This window comes from Rhodnius prolixus, unplaced genomic scaffold (genome assembly GCF_049639745.1).
Source record: "Rhodnius prolixus isolate KJV_2025 unplaced genomic scaffold, Rpr scaffold_4, whole genome shotgun sequence".
Taxonomy (NCBI): Eukaryota; Metazoa; Arthropoda; class Insecta; order Hemiptera; family Reduviidae; genus Rhodnius; species Rhodnius prolixus.
Window position 1 is genome coordinate 5,344,285 of NW_027411614.1, and position 16,668 is coordinate 5,360,952.

Below are 16,668 nucleotides of genomic sequence, written 5' to 3' on the forward strand. Positions count from 1 at the left end.
TTTTCTTTTTGACAGGCATAATAATATATCTAACATTCGCTTCGACAAGACACAAAATGCCACTTAAAAGCTCAAAAACAAGAAATCTGTTGACTAAAGTACTTAATATGTTTTATTGAAAATTATGATTTTGGTGCAAAAAAGAGTTTTAGCTGCAAAATAACTTTTGCTTATAGCAAGCTTAAAAAATGCCCTAGAAAGTTCAAATTGAGCCCCAAATGACCCCATCACAATATATTAACTAATCCTTACAGCAGACACAACATAAGGAATACATCTTAAAGCATATTTAGTTTTTTGTCCCTACTAAAAATTTTAAAAAACTGTAGATAACTCCTTTTTGCACCAAGCTCTTCAATTGAGACAAAGCAATTTTTTTATGTTCTCAAGAGAATTTTAAGGTTTAAGGCACCACGAAAAAATGCATTACCCTCCCAGGGACCCTTTCAAATTATAAGACTTCTTGGATTCCTTAAATTAGTAGAGGGATGTTGTTGAGGAACTCGCTAAGGAATATAGTTTCTTTATTTTGGTAACATTCACTCTATAAATATTATATTTAACCGCATGGCCTCTCACCAAGTAAATAACATAAAAATCTAACGCAATAATAAATAAATAAATACATACATAAATAAAAGGAGAGAAACTTTAACAATGAAAGAGAAAGAACTCTCCTAGTTCTGTTTGGAGTTTGAACAGCGCTTTATAGTTTTATCTTGCAGGTCACTAGGCTGTTATGTAACGACTGCACGTACAAACCAATGCAGTATGCATGCACTGTATCGTTACAGGCACACACATATTGCAACTACTTCATACAATGGTAACAGCATTGCAGCTGCAAATAACTAGATTACTAGTTTTAATTTAAAACTAAGGCAAAGATACGAGAAATGAATGACTGTAAATACATTTTTAGAATATATTTGCCACAAAATACGAGGGTCGTTTGAAAAGTCCGTGCAAAAATAAAAACTACTTAATTTTTTGAGGTAAAACTTTTTTATTTTTCAACATAGTCTCCTTTTAGGCTTATACACTTCGTCCAACGCTGCTCTAGTTTGTTGATCCCTTCCGAATAATAGGATTTGTCCAAGTCTGAAAAATAGCCATTCGTTTCTGCAATCACCTCCTCGTTTGAATAAAATCTTTTTCCCGCCAGCCATTTCTTCATATTGGGGAAGAAATAGTAGTCCGAGGGGGCCAAGTCTGGAGAATAGGGGGGATGTGAAACGAGTTGGAACCCTATTTCCATTAATTCTGCGACCACAACCGCTGAGGTGTGAGCTGGTGCGTTGTCGTGATGGAAAAGGACTTTTTTGTGGGCCAATCGTGGGCGTTTTTCTTGCAGCTCGGTTTTCAAACGGTCCAATAACGATGAATAATATGCACCTGTAATAGTTTTACCCTTTTCCAGATAGTCGATGAGGATTATTCCTTGCGAATCCCAAAAGACAGTCGCCATAATCTTTCCGGCCGAAGGAACGGTCTTCGCCTTTTTTGGCGCAGATTCCCCCTTGGTAACCCATTGTTTAGATTGTTCTTTGGTCTCAGGAGTGTAGTGATGTATCCATACTAACTAAACATAACCTCGATACGCGCCAGTAGTGCTATCTCTCTGACTTTGCACGGACTTTTCAAACGACCCTCGTAGGTGTAATCGATTGCCCAAATAAAATTAAGCATGATTATTCCAAGTCATCCTCTCTTTTCAGTTCAAAATTGTTCAATAACGAGTTGATAAATTGAGATAAAGTTTAAATTAAAACCGGAAATGACTAGAACTGAGAGTCGTGATTAAAATGATCTCTTGTCAAATGAACAAAATTTTGATATCCAACTCAAACTGGAATTTTAAAAGAATATTTAGCAGAAATTAAAATATTCACATGCATTTCCTTTGGGCAAATATAATTAAAAATAGTATTTATTCTCTTGTTTTCACGGAGACTCGATAGACATTACATTGTGCCTCAATTTAAGAAAAGTTTCGTCTATCAACGTGCCCATCTTCAGTCAACTTCGAGAACTAAAATGCTAAAATACAGTATCTATTCCCTAGTTCCTATGTTTCTATGAATGCACGCCAAATTTAAACTTTATTGGATCAACATGCTTGTATATTTAACTTATTTGGGTTTAATGGCACAAATTTAAATGTTGAATTTTAATTTATTTTGTGCCAACATTGTAAATGGAACATTTAATTAAAACTAGAATTGTTAATTTAAAAGGTTATTGTCAAAAAACTGTTTATGGATATAATTAAATAAATTACTATTATCCGTTAAATGTAAATAATATTATATTTAGCGGCAAATTTACATACTTGTTAGCATTATATAATACGTCATAAATTAATAGAACTTAACATAATTATTATTGGCATGTTAATGAATATGTAATGATCTGGCTATGTTTACGATACTCCATAAATTATTACGTGACATTAATTAATCATTGGGAGCAGTGTGTGCATAGGAATGACGTCATTGGAAGAGGTCAGCCAAATGACTTGACAGGAGAGAGAGAGAGAGAGTGACAGGAAGTATTAGTTTTTACTTTCGTCTAATTGCTTCAGGAAGTAGTCTGTGGAAGAATTGTGTACCAGTGGCAGATACGAGAGCTTAGAACTCATGTTTGTAGTCATCTAATTAGATTATATTAAAAGTCATTGTGAGTCATTTTTTGTCTAATTAGAAAAAATGATTGGTACGCGAGCCGGCTGCCGCCAAGATTCAGAGCAATTCTGAATGTTGACAATTTGGTGTCCTGGTCGGAAGCGACTAGCAAACATGCTTTACTATTTTCTCATATTAACCCACTAAATGAATCCAAGGCTTAGACCGGAAATCGAACCCAATAACCAATAATACTTCTTATCTTTGCTAGCCTCGTTGCTAACATCACTGGATTGACTAGCTTTGTCAGGTGCAGCAGAATAGAATGGACCAGTCGGACGATGATAAAATTATTGATTTTAAAAATAAGATTTCAGTTTTTCCCAAAAGATAACGGCAGTAAACATAATTTATTAAATAGAAATACATTTTAAGCGGAACATTTTTTTTTTATCGGCCAAATTTGGCGCTACAGCTGTAAAAGCATGATCAAGAAAGCACTGATGGTTTTTAGCCATTTTGCTACCCACATACTTCCGCCCTCCTGATTATATACACACCCACCCTACATATATACCTACATAAACAGATACAGCAATCATGGGTACCCATTTTGTAAATAAAAACCCATCCGTCAAAAAACTGTTCAACTGTGTTAAGGTAGAAATCTATTCTGTTGGTAACATAAGCGAATGATTTATAGGTTGAATTATTTATGAAGTTCAGCCTCATTTATACAATATGAGTCTGAACTTCAAATATAAACTATATTTCTATATTTGGTGAACTTTCAGAGGCTTTATTTTTATTTCTGGCCATTCAAGCATCTTATTTTTAGCAAATTTATTGACTTTGTTAGTGATTGGATGCAGGAGTTTGTTCCAGATTATTGCGGGAACACTAACTCAATTTCCTGTTGTTCCCATTTAGGTCAGAACATTTTTTTTTTTTAATGCAAAATTTGCTCTAAAAATAAACCCTCGTTTATTTTTATTTCTCTCAAACTGATTCTAAAGATAGAAGTAAAATTGTTCTCCCTAAAGTAGGTTCCGGAACGAAGACCTATTAAAACAACTATGGATCCATGGAACGATGAAGGAGTGCGGCTATCTTGGCATAATCCTGATCTACATGATCTTCATACATAACTAACCGGGAGACTGGACATCAACAAGAATCTTCCACAAACAAACACTCGGCATGAAACAGTTATGCCCATTAATTAATAGAAACGCATCGCTCAAACACTCCTGGCACTGTACTGCTCTAAAAGACGCTCCTTAGATCTCTTTTAAGATCCAGTCTGTCCAGACTGGAGTAACACACTGATGAAAACACATGCAGATTTCCCGAAATAAAGTACTACCAATAGCCACGGAACGCCTCCATGGTTAACTAGGAGCTCATAAATACCCAGAGAACTGAAGATTTAAGCCATTCACTCTCTCATGACCAATCTAACAGATAAATACTTCCTCACCCCTTCACACACTGCCATCCTACTCATCTCATTTCCATCTTGACGAGCCTACAGCCTCAAGAAGACTGAAACCAAGACTGGGACCTTTGAAGAACAGAACTCCATTTATACTATGTATCACTAAGTATAAGGTTCTTAGTGAGCTGGCCCATATTTAATATGTAAACAAAAATAAATAATTTTGCAAAAGTACTCTGTAATAAGTAAAGTAATCGCCTATTTTTTTAGGCAGGACTACCAAGTGCAACTACCAATTAAGTGCCGTGAGGCGGAAGCACATACTATTATCGTTTTTTTCTAACAAATAAAAAGTAGCTATACGCGAGATTCGAACCGGAGATTCGAACACTTTTAGGATGATCCGTCCACGACACCTAATTGGTAGTTGGACGTAAAGCCCGTCTGAAAAAAATAAGCAATTACTTACTTAAACACTTTTAGGATGAGTTTCGGCAAAATGATCTTTTTCAGGGAATACTTTTTACGATGTGATGGTTCTGTTTGCTGTGATGGATTAAAAAATCTATTTAGTTTAATCCAAATTCTGAATCCTTGGATTTATAAAACGGTCCAATTAATTTAAACCAAATATACAACAACACAATCAAAGCGAGCGCCACCATTCCCATTAGAAAATAACAATTATGTATTGTAATTAACCACTGAACAAGGCACACATCTGAGCAGAAACCATTCTGACTTCCTCCAAAAATAGAATTTAATTTAAGACCAAAAATTAAAAAGAAGATAAAATGGATACCTTAGAAACTCAATTTATTATGCCAGAAAATAAAATTTAAATAATTCACAAATGATAAAAGATAAATTTACCCAAACTGGGCAACCCAATGTTGAAATAGGATTCAAAGTTATCCCAGGTAGGTAAGACCAATCCCAAGAGTTAAAGTGGACCGCATAAATAATTTATTCCATTCTGATTGGTTGAAAGGAAGTCCAAAACACCAAACAGAGCCTTCTTGACCCTTCAGCTGACAAGTTAACCTATCCCTTACCTTAGAAATTCTCCCTTTTACTTCTAAATATTTAGTGATTACCTGTTTAATTATACATTAATTCTTGTTTACTTTGGAATCCTTTCTAAAATTGAATAAGCTAACAATAAAAACCTTTGATATTTATTTTGCGTCCTCTTCTATTTTATTACATTTTATTTAAACATTTTGTCATAAAATTAATTAATTATTTAATACATTGGATTTAAACTTATTTTAGAATATAATTAGATATTGGGCTCTTCATTATTATTATTATTATTTTTATTGTAGTAATACTGTAATTTTAGGCGCCAAGATACACGCAATGCTAAGATGTATTGTTGGTTAGTGGGTTTGATTCCTTGGCTTAGGCCTTAGTTTTTATTTAATGGTTAATTATAAGAAATTTTGTAGTAAAGTATGTTAGTCAGTTATAGGCTAGACCCGCAATGCTAAGATGTATTGTTGGTTAGTGGGTTTGATTCCTTGGCTTAGGCCTTAGTTTTTATTTAATGGTTAATATAAGAAATTTTGTAGTGAAGTATGTTAGTCAGTTATAGGCTAGACCCGCAATGCTAAGATGTATTGTTGGTTACTGGGTTTGATTCCTTGGTCTACTCTTTCATTCTAAACTCTCTTTCATTCACCTAACTCACTCAATTTACTCTCTTTCTTCTCTCTAGTGAGTTTAGGGTTGTAACTTAAAAGGAAAGAGAATCAATTGCTCTCCCCCCCCAAAAAAAAAAATTCTTCTCTTAAAAATGTCTATTTCTGTCCATTATTCATCTTATTCACCCTCTAATCAACAACTCCATTAACCTTTCACCTGATAACATTCATGTAAAAACTAATGCAGAGAATTGTAAGAAGAAAATGCTTGATTAAATTTTATTAAATAAACCTCAGTCTATTCTAGGCAAGATATGAATTTTATTTAAAGAGAGAGAGAAAAAAATGATATTTTGAGAAAAAAATATTCAAAAGTAAGGCGTTAAGACTTGTTTTATATTCATCGCTGAGGTTTCAGTTGATGACCTTAAAGAAAAGAAAGAAGACAAATATAAATAATAAAAAGAAAGAAAGACAAAGAGAGAGAGAGAGAGAATGACTAGAAATGTTCATAAAGGATTAGAATAAGAAGGTATAAATAAAGGGTGATATTTATTCTTTACAGAAATATAATATCTCTGATAAATGATAAAGAAATATAAGAAAATGAAGGCGGCCATATTTTTCTTGTGTTTCATTTTCTTTTTTCCTTTCTCATTTCTCTTTTTCTCCGCCCAAAGTAGTAAATAATTTCAAAGTTCTGGCTGGAAAAACCAACCAAAATAAACAAAAAAAAATTGAAGACGGGTAAGCAACAAGTTTTTCTTCTTCTTTTTTCTGCAGTTAAAAGCAATTAAATAAATTTTCCATGCAAACTCTGTTTTAATGGTACTTGCTTGTTTATTACTATGGTCTTTCTTTCTTCACGACTGTTTTTCATTTTTTTTCCTCTTTGTGCAATGGAAAACTTTTTTTGTCATTTAGTCATTAATAATTTACTGAATTACTAAATTTTATTCTGTTCTCTCTTAATTTTCAATTTTACAAATTTTATTTTATTTTTTTCAAGAAAAAAATAGTTTGCAAAATTATTTTGTTTTTTAGCGTTTTTATTTTTATTTTTTCTTGTTGACGTTTACAAGACATTATCAGAATATTAAAAACGATAGACGTTTGTCGCCCCCACTCACAAGGAGAATTGAGGCAAATTAAGTTACTAAAGGAAATAAGTTGGTTAAAATAAATTTGCATTTCTGTTTTAACGGTGAAGAACAGGAAATAACTTTGAAAATTTAACTTGGCTATTTGTACATTTATCTGAGAGGAATAAAATTTCAATTTAGCGAAGAAATTTTTGTTAAAATACAAATTAAATGAGGATATTTATTCTTTAAAATCTAGTGAGGGCTAGAAACCGTGACTATCCCATACTTCTAATTACAATTATAGGTAAGCCGTTTCTCTTCTAACATAGGGATTCCCACCAATAATTTAGGCAGGCGGATGTTCCTGTAGCAGAATCACGACAGAACTTACACACTCTGTATCCTCAGTATTAAGTCATGTCTCTCAAGTCAAAGATTGGTCAGAATTCAAAGAAACTGCTTAAAGTCACTTCTTTTTTTTTTGGTGGATTACAGCTCTTTTCTGGATAGTACTTGATATTTAAAGTAATTGCCAATTTTTTTCCAGGAGGGCGTAACGTCACGTTACTAAGTTAGTTGTTATGAAACAGGAGCGGAAGCACACACGTTATTATTAACATGTTTTCTATCGTATAAAAAGTAGCTAGGCGCAGCATTATTCATTCTAATCCTTTAATCAAACAGCACGCCTATGTTCTTCCGCAGAACCGGGTAATCCTCCAAGCGAATTGAAGAGAAGAATGTGGCTCTAAGATCTACTTTCTTTCTTTTTTATGGCGCGTCAACATCTGAGGAGTTTTTTTTTTTTTTTTTTTCCGTGTACCACCTGCTACCGTACATGTTCTCGCGTTACAGACGACACTGTCCATCACCAGACAGTAGAGCTGTAAGAACCTCCAAGGAAGTGTAAACTCCAAGGGAGAGCAACTGGATTTGAACCCGGGATCTCCGCGTGGGAATCCAGTAGCCCTGAGCTAATCCCTTCCTTCAGATTTACTCTAATCATGGGAGCAGTGTACTGACTGGTTGCTTTTTTGCCTCAAATATTCTGTTACTGTGTAAATTTCAATATTTTTTTTTTTTTTTTTTTTTTAAATCTAACTTGTACATTATTGTATATACGTATCATGTACTCATTTACCTAAAACTTTTAATGTGACCAATTTTTCTCGCAAAATTTCTTTAACCTTCCAGCGGGCGCGCGTATCTCACAGATACAAGCTTAGACTAAAATAATCGCAGTTTAGAGACGGAGCGGCGGAGGATGCTGTCCTTTAAGCAATGCTACACCCTGATGACTAGTTTCCTTCAGTAAAAATCTTATCTTGTTTGGGGTTGTACATTTCTTTGCAATTGCCGATCCGTGCCTGACATATACTCGCGAGCATTCGAGTAAGTTTCCTGACTTATCAATTATTTATACTTTTTCTTTTATAACGTGTTCATCAAATTGAACTAATTTCAACATTGTTTATAAGAATATTGTTTTCTACTGACAGAAAAAGACATTGTATATCTCAGATAGGAGGAGGAAATAACTGCGAAAACTTTCTGACAGTCTAGTGGCTGATTGTAATTATTACACTTATTGGCTTGTAAAAAATAAAAAGTACTGTCGTTTTCTGAGTCTTTTTTTATTTGTTATTTCATTATTAATAATTATAGATGTTAGTTAATTAATTTCATTTCTTCTATTGATAGAAAAAATTAAAAATACCAAAGTTTATCTGTAAGATACGCGCGCCCGTTTTTGTAACTTTTTGGGCGCGCCCGCTGGAAGGTTAAAGACATTTCCGTGGGAAATAAAGCAGAAGGATTCACTCTAAAGCGTAATTCCTTTAAAATTATTCGAATTTACATCGTTGTATACTGTTAGCATGAATTTAAAAGATTTGTGAAAAGCAAAAATTTCAGTAAAAAATAGTCTAGCAAAATTTTCACAAAAGATTGCTAGTTTTGGAGAAATCCTGTGAATCATACGAATTAGAAAAAAGATTCTGTAACTTTTAATCTTATCTTATCCTGGTTTTTATATTATAATATTTATCTCGCTGTACTACAAGAAACAAATACTTAATAAATCCAATTTAAGTACGATTTTGCTCTTCTTAAAATTTGTCGAGTTTCATTTTAATATAAAGAGAATTTCCGTCGTTGTATACGCCGTTTTCGTATTTTTTTTACAGGCTAGCGGCTAAATGAAGCAATCATTTCGTTCTCCGCGTTCATAAAATGGAAATAAATGTTTTAATTTAATGAAATGTTGCTAAACGTTTAGATAAAACTCTCAGTTTAATTCATTTAAAACAACTGAATACCCATTAATTAGACAAGTCTAAATACTAGACTATTTATTATTTTAATTAAGGCCGTTAATTGTTATACAATTAAAAGAAATTATGTTATTCCCAAATGAAATTAAATCCAGAATTAAACCGCGCTCCCCACGGTAAAATAAATAAATTCCAATATAAGTTTTGTAATTTGCGTTTTAAATTTAAAGTTCTAGTCTTATAATTTAAAAAACAATAAAAATGTATCAATTAATAATATCTTTTTACTAATTATTTGTTAAAATTCTGTTCAAATAACTTATCTAAAAGGCAGAAAGAATTTAGCCTATTTCATTTTCATATTTTATTTATTTTTTCCCCCAATCCTTCGACCTAGAGACCAGATCAGGTGTCCCCCAAACTGCGGCCCCCCCGCCACACTTCCGTAAGGGGCACCTCTTTCAAATGGTGGAGCACAGGATGTATCCGCACCCTTTTTTCCAGAATAAAACATCAGCAATCTCCAACCGGATCTAGACTAAAACAGATAGCTAACACTTGCATCACTTGTTACGGGCTAGCGGTGACAAATATGGAACCGGAAATCGACCATCTAATTAGCCAAAAGCAGGCCCATAGTTCCTCCTCCCCATTGAAATACTGGGCTATTTCTTGATTTAAATTTACTTGTTCCTTATTTTTAAATATTGCGTTTTGTGTTTTTTACTTTAAAATAAGATATGTGCAGTGTGCATAGGGATTTGTTCAGTTTTAATATTAGTCCGGCCCTCGAACGCTCTGAGGGACAGTGAACTGGGGATCCCTGGACTAGGTCATCTTCAGGGCTTACACTTATTCAAAATTATAATATTTTCTACATTGTAAACACCAAATATTGGTGTGTCTTTTGTCCTGACAAGGATAAGCCCTGAAGATTACGCAGTTCCTACTTAGTAAGCTTGGCAAAAAAATAAAAATGAAATAGGCTAAACTGAACCTGGCAATGTATCTTCTTCCTATTGGATCATTGATGAATCAGTCATCAATAACTATGAATAATACTCATACTAACAACTAATGTTTATTCAAGTCTTTGGTACGATAAAATAAGTTACCATTTTTTGAGAGCAAAAATATGATAACAGAAAAAGTAATGAGATATGAGAGGTAAACGATCTTCTTAAATAAATCTTTTAGAATCAAGTTATATCTTGGCTGCTTAAAACAAAGAACTATGCAAGTAGTTTGGAATAGGATACATGCCAGAGATGCACAAATTTCCGGCGAAATGGCTAGTTCATTTCCGCATAGGATTTATAGCTTTCATAGCCTACTTTAAAGTAAAGTTACATAAATGTGTACCTAGTACTGAAGATAATACGTATGATTATAGCTTTCGGTAGCAACCCCAATAAAAGATAGGCACTTATTAGATTTTTTTGAAATTATTTGTTATTATTTAAATTTAAGGTACGTCAACGTCTGAGGTGTTTGGCTTCAGGAGCTTTTTTTTTAGTGCTCCGGACCATTTCATGTCTACTTTTTATCAGTGACGTTTAGTGTATTATAAATGAACGAAATCTGGTGTGAACAGATATATGTCTCTATCTTGCTCCAATTACAATTCTAATTGTACGAGTTCTAATTGAATCGTAACCCCCCCCCCCCCCAATCTAACAATTCTTCACTAATGTTTAATTTTAATGGATATTGTCATCGTATCGATTAGTACCATCGAAAATTACCGCAATTATTTTCATATCTTGTCGCAAAAAAATGTCGCAACGCGGAAAGTTATTGGAACGCTGACTTGATTGAAGCTGAAAGCAATGCTGCAGATACGAGAATATTACATTTCTATTTCACTATGCCACAAATAAAATTCTTGTTACAAGCTGCTATGAGCACGGTATTTATTGAAGAAGCAATGAAGCGTATGCCTAGTTATCTTCAAAGTTACAGAAGCGTGAAGGTAATTTATATTGGAAGTGCAAAAGTGCAGAAGCAAGCTATGAACGACCTTGCAGTAGAGTTTAAAAAAAAAAAAAAAAAAAATATTTCACACTTTAAGTCAACATGGGCTAATTGTGCTGTAAGACAATATCAGAATAACTGACAAGTTTTTGGCTGAAAATGGGAACAAATCTCATGAATCTATGTTGTTTACTTCCTGTTTTTCCGATAATCCAGATAATGGACAGTCCGAAACCGGACAGGGATATGTGTGCTAAAATCGAAAGATATTGCCCAGCACTGAGGACCTAACCAAATTTTCAATAGAAAAATAGTTGAATCAATCCCCTTTCAGGAAAAAAAAAATCCAAAAATTCACCTACCGCTATAATGTGATCAATAACATTGATGTTAATATTATGTTCACAATAACCTAATTGCTCATTTTCATCAATACTATTGACGAACTGTAAGAGAACACTAGAACAAAATATTTGCAGCAATAACACGGCCCGCATGTTATAAACTGAAACCTTCCTTCTATATCGTCGTACAATTATTATTAATAGTAGTGTGTTAGTGTGTATCCCAGTTTACACAATTGTTTTGGTGTCGTCATTCTGCTGGCCATGAAAAATATTTGAATTGGTGCAAAAAAATAAAAAAATGTATAGCGCGACTATTAATTGCTTGTTTTAACTGCATAACTAAAGGCTCAATTTTTATTTTATTCTTCGTTCATAGGTTTATTTAATTATTGGAAATTATTTGAAGTATATTCAAAATTGTTTGTTCACAATTAATTTATTTTTATTAGACGCGCCATCATACAGATAATAGAATCCTTGAAGTATCTATTTCTGTTTTTTGACGCGACTTAGAATAGAATAGAAGAAGAAATGGTAAAGGACCTACGCCCCAAGGCACCGCAGCCACAAGAGGCTTATTGTGCCAGCCCCCTTCTTAGATCTAGTAGACGAAACCTCCCCTACTAAGAAGGTTGAGAACTTTTCCTATTAGTTCTTTTTGCGCTACTATCTCCATTGGTCTCAAAGTTCCAAAGGTTTCATAGCGTAACCACTCGATTGCCACACAATCAAACAACAGGTGAGAGGCCGTTTCCTCCTTTTCTTGACACAATCTGCACAACGGTTCCGAGCTAATAAGTCCCACCTTGCGCAGAAGCATCCTGAACCTACCGTACTTCGTGAGTAGGCCTTTAATCAAAGTAAAGAGTATCTTTGGTTCTTTACTTACACAGCCAAGGCATAATAGTCTTCCTGTGTTTAACACCAGGACACATCACCCAGTTCTTTTCGTGCTCCCTACAGATCCAGCCACTTGAGAGCCAAACGGACTGCACCCTTGGTGTTCCCCAGGGCAGGTTCCGGGGCCAATGAGCTTCACTCCTGGCCAGCTGATCGGCTGTTTCATTCCCCCTTGATTCCTACAAGACCCGGCACCGATTCCAGTCGAACTTTATTCTGACAAGCCAGTTGTTCCAGGGCGTTTTTTACATTCCCAAACCAGGGAAGAGGTAGTTCTGAAGGAAGTAAGGGACTCCAGTGCAGCTTGGCCGTCCGAAAAGATGTAAATCTCCCTGTTTCTAAGATCCATTTGCAGGTTTTTCTTTCTAAATTTCTTTCTTTTTTTTATTTATACTATAACGATCATTAATTTCTAGGCTACATGTTCATACTGATTATGATCGATATAATAATAATGAATGGTGACTTTTGGGCTTCATCTTGAAACAGAATTGATGAATCGATTATTACTAAGTTAAATGAAAGTATGTTTGTTTAATTTAATAATTTGTCATTCAGAAGGAGTGGGGGAAAGAACAGAAAAGACTATACTATTACGCAGGTTAATTATAACACAGGTGGGAGGTTTTGTTGAAGGACAATTTCATGATCAAGGGTGTCATGGAAGGGGAAATTGATGAGCCCCAAACGAACTCAATATTGTCCCTCTCTTTCTAGCCGCAATAACCTCGTATTAAACGGTAAGTTGGGCAAACTAAATGTGCATATTGTCAACAGATAGCCAGCAATGCGGAGGAACTAGTGAGATAGGTTATTAAAGTAGTAGGAGTGTTCCACACAATCTGGGTTTGTCTCACGTCAACGCATAGCCGGAGATGATGCTGCATCTCTTAGCTAGCGTCTTGATTCCATTCCTTGCGCTTAGTTATTACCAAAAAGATGAAATGACTTAATCTTTTATTGCGGATTGCCAATAACTCGTTTCCAGCCATCGTTTTGTGCGAATTCTCCGGAAGTAGAGGCTTTGTTTAAGAGCGGAAGTGCTTTTATGGGTTTGAGTATACTTGTCATGTATTCTACAACATATGTACGTATAACCTTGTTTCAACATTCTCAAACATAATTACACAATACATGTTCTCTTCCGTGTTCCATAGAGGTCACCCAATCATCTTCCATTAAAATTACTTCCTACCACCTAAGCAGGTGTACCACCTTGAACTTGAAAATCTATTTAAACTAATTATTATTTTCAACCAAAGTTTTTGTTCTTTGTAAGCTAGAAAAGAAACAGTATTTTCTTCTTAACAAAAGGTAAATGGTCAATCTAGAGGCAGTCTCCAACCATGTCGATCAAACAGCCCTAAAACCCATATGTATGTCTGGAATTGTCCTAACTCAGCGAAGAAAGATTTTTCACAGTCTACAAATAATCTCTGCAACAAGCGCCGAACATAATCCTCAACGTAACCAAACCTGCTTACCAAATCTTCACAGGTCATTTGTTTTCCAACTAACTCGTCCCACATACCTACACACATACACACTCAATAAGCACATTCCTTTGCTTCATTTAAGCAATCAATGATCACAGATTGTTTTAACCATAAACAAACGGTTATAATTTCTAGTTATTTTGTTCAATCGGAAAAATGCGCTGACCCGTCAAAAAAATGCAAATAAGCCTTGACGTCATAATCTACCTAATTATGGAAATATATTTACATTTCTCAAATACATATAACATAATTTTTATCCTTTTTAATTGTGAATCATTTATACAAATTCTTTTAAAATTCCCTGAAAATAACTGGATAATTGGCTACCCAGTTCTGTAACACCCACCAGTGTCTCACAAGGAGTAAGCTGAACGAGTATTTCTTCGAGGTTGCAGAAGGCCTATTTCTACAAAGAATTCTTTTAAAAGTTGAATGCAGAAGTGAAGATAGAGAAATAGAATAATTATATTTATATTTTGTGACATTATTTGTGAGTTATTCATGATTCATTTCAATCAGTTTACTGTAATGACTATTTATCCATTATTTATCGGTTACAAAGCCCACAAATATATTTACTTTCAGCTTGTCTGTTGTTTGCATTTAACATTTTAAAATATTTGTATAGAATTTAAGGGGGAATATAAGGGTTTGTAAGGGAGATGTATTATTAATTCCTAAGAAAGTTGGAAGCTGATTGTTTACTTGGAAGGGTTCAGCTAGCTATAGCCGGGTTGGTGGTGGCAGTTTCTCTGGGTAATTCTGTAGAGTGGGTTCTTGTGCTACTTTGTCTTTACTCCGAACCCATTCCACACTGAGTTCTGCCTGTCTGGTTTCACTTATTCACTTTACTGGAGTTGTAGTTATATGACGGGCCAAGATCCTAGGATATTAGTAACTCTGTGGTTAAAACAGTTCTGCTAGTATCACTGTGTAGGTTTTGGTGTTTGGAAGTAAAGACGTTGATGGAGGGGGGCGAGGAGACATGGTGGTATAGTTGCCTCGGCTCTTCTTCCATTCTGACAGACATGGAAGAAGAGAAAGAGGACTGTTCGCTCTTCTATCCACAAGACAGTCTTATGAAAAGTAATTTGAAGGACCAAAGAGTGTGCTGCAACTTTCCCCGGTGTCCCACAGCTTCTGCTCTGGGTTGCCTTCCCTCGTTTGAGTGCCCTAGAGGTTTCAAGATTCCTTTTCTTGTTTCCCCCACTGCCAAGTCTAGCCCTTAACCAGTGAGATTTTCCTTAACCAACAGCTACTCATTTTAAAGTGCTTTCCGTTGCAAAGAGCTATCTCGTTTTCTTCCATACACACACTCTCACTCTCTCTCTCTCGCTCCAATTTTACGTCACACTTTGTAAATATACGTGTTTAAATAATTAAGAATCAAATTAATTTCTTTAGAATAATTATTATCTTCCTTTTTTATTTATTTATTTATTATTTTTTTGAAGCTTTGATGTTTTTAAAAGTCTCTAAAAATAACACGAATGGTTGTAGTCACTTGTGAACATTAATAATTATAATTCTTATTATTTTTAATTATAATTCTTTTCAAAGAATAAAGCACGCAGATGACATTTTTAAAAAGGTGATGCTTGTTAGAGTCTTAGAGGGAAGATTATCCTCCATAAAAATGAAAAGCACGGTAAAACAGTTTAAGAGATGTAGGGATTTCGAAGGCGGTTAGAAGGAAACCATTTATTCGAGAATTTCGAGTCCTTTGTTTTTGTATTGTTCAAATATTTATTTTGTTTTCATTTTAATTGAATGAAATTTAGGATTACATAACATTCTCCTGAAGGCCAACTATCCTTTTACCTCTCTATCTAAACAGTTATTGGGTAAAACCATGCAACTCTGAGTAATAACCAAAAAAACAATAACTGAGGCGCCACAATAGCCGAGCGGTTAGAAGCGAGGCCCGTAAAGCTACGTATGATGAATTGTGGTACTTGATTCGATTCCCTGTCTATGCCTTGGATTTTATTCAATGGATAGTTATAGTACATTACGTACATAAAAACGAGTAACTGCAGACAAATGACATATCATTTTCTCACTAATATAAACCACTATTTATTACGAAATTCCAAAGAAGTACGAAGTATTCAAAGTTCCACTTAGAGTATATCTCTGTGGACCCCTTCTAATGAGCTTAATCTGATCTACATTGCTAATGTAAGTGCATATCTGAGAGCACAATAGTCCCATTAAAAGCCAGCATAGTGTTATGTCCAGATAATGTAGTCCTGGCAGACACATTGGATTAGGACACATCAGTTCAACATAATCCATTTATACGTCACATATTACATACGTCATAATGTTGCATAATACTTGGAAATGCATTATACGAGTGGAGAGGTGGGAGTAAAACAATACGATTGGGAAAACCAAAGAAAGACAGACTGCGGTAGCCGTAAATGTCTTTAAAGTTATGGGTTGACATTAAAGAGGATCTGTTCTATTTATGGGTTAATGGCAGCTTCAGAGGTGTTGCAGTTTTACTAATATTGAATTTAATCAACTTTAAATTATCATTATATCTTCACATATGCTGACGACATAGGCAAACCTCTCTCCACGTTCAGACCCAGTCCAGTCAACTCGCTTCTGACAACATTTGAGTTCTCTCTAGAAGAATGGTTTAAAAAGTGGAAAATGAAAGTAATGGTCGAAAAGCATCAGAAGATAAGCTTCACTTGACTTCCACAATTGATCAGCTTTTCATCTTTTATTATACTTTCTTGACAAACCTGACCATCGACTGAAACCCACGATTTACTAGGCAATGCTGCCAAATATTCTCGTTGGAGAGCCAACGATAGGGGGTAACTTCTCTCATTGTGATCATTTTGTCGATATCGTTGATACCAACG

The 16,668-nt window shown here is 34.5% G+C and overlaps 2 protein-coding genes across 2 annotated transcripts in view; one reads left to right on the forward strand and one right to left on the reverse strand.

Annotated features, from left to right (window-relative positions):
* Positions 1-11,563, reverse strand: part of LOC141456127 (uncharacterized) — a 99,996-nt gene extending 88,433 nt beyond the window's left edge. The window contains exon 1 of the mRNA XM_074131803.1: positions 11,403-11,563. Within this exon, the coding sequence (XP_073987904.1) occupies positions 11,403-11,537 (135 nt within the window). The 5' untranslated portion in view covers positions 11,538-11,563. The remainder of the gene's footprint in view (positions 1-11,402) is intronic.
* Positions 1-16,668, forward strand: part of cmpy (crimpy) — a 161,646-nt gene that overhangs the window by 89,544 nt on the left and 55,434 nt on the right. The window lies entirely within an intron of this gene.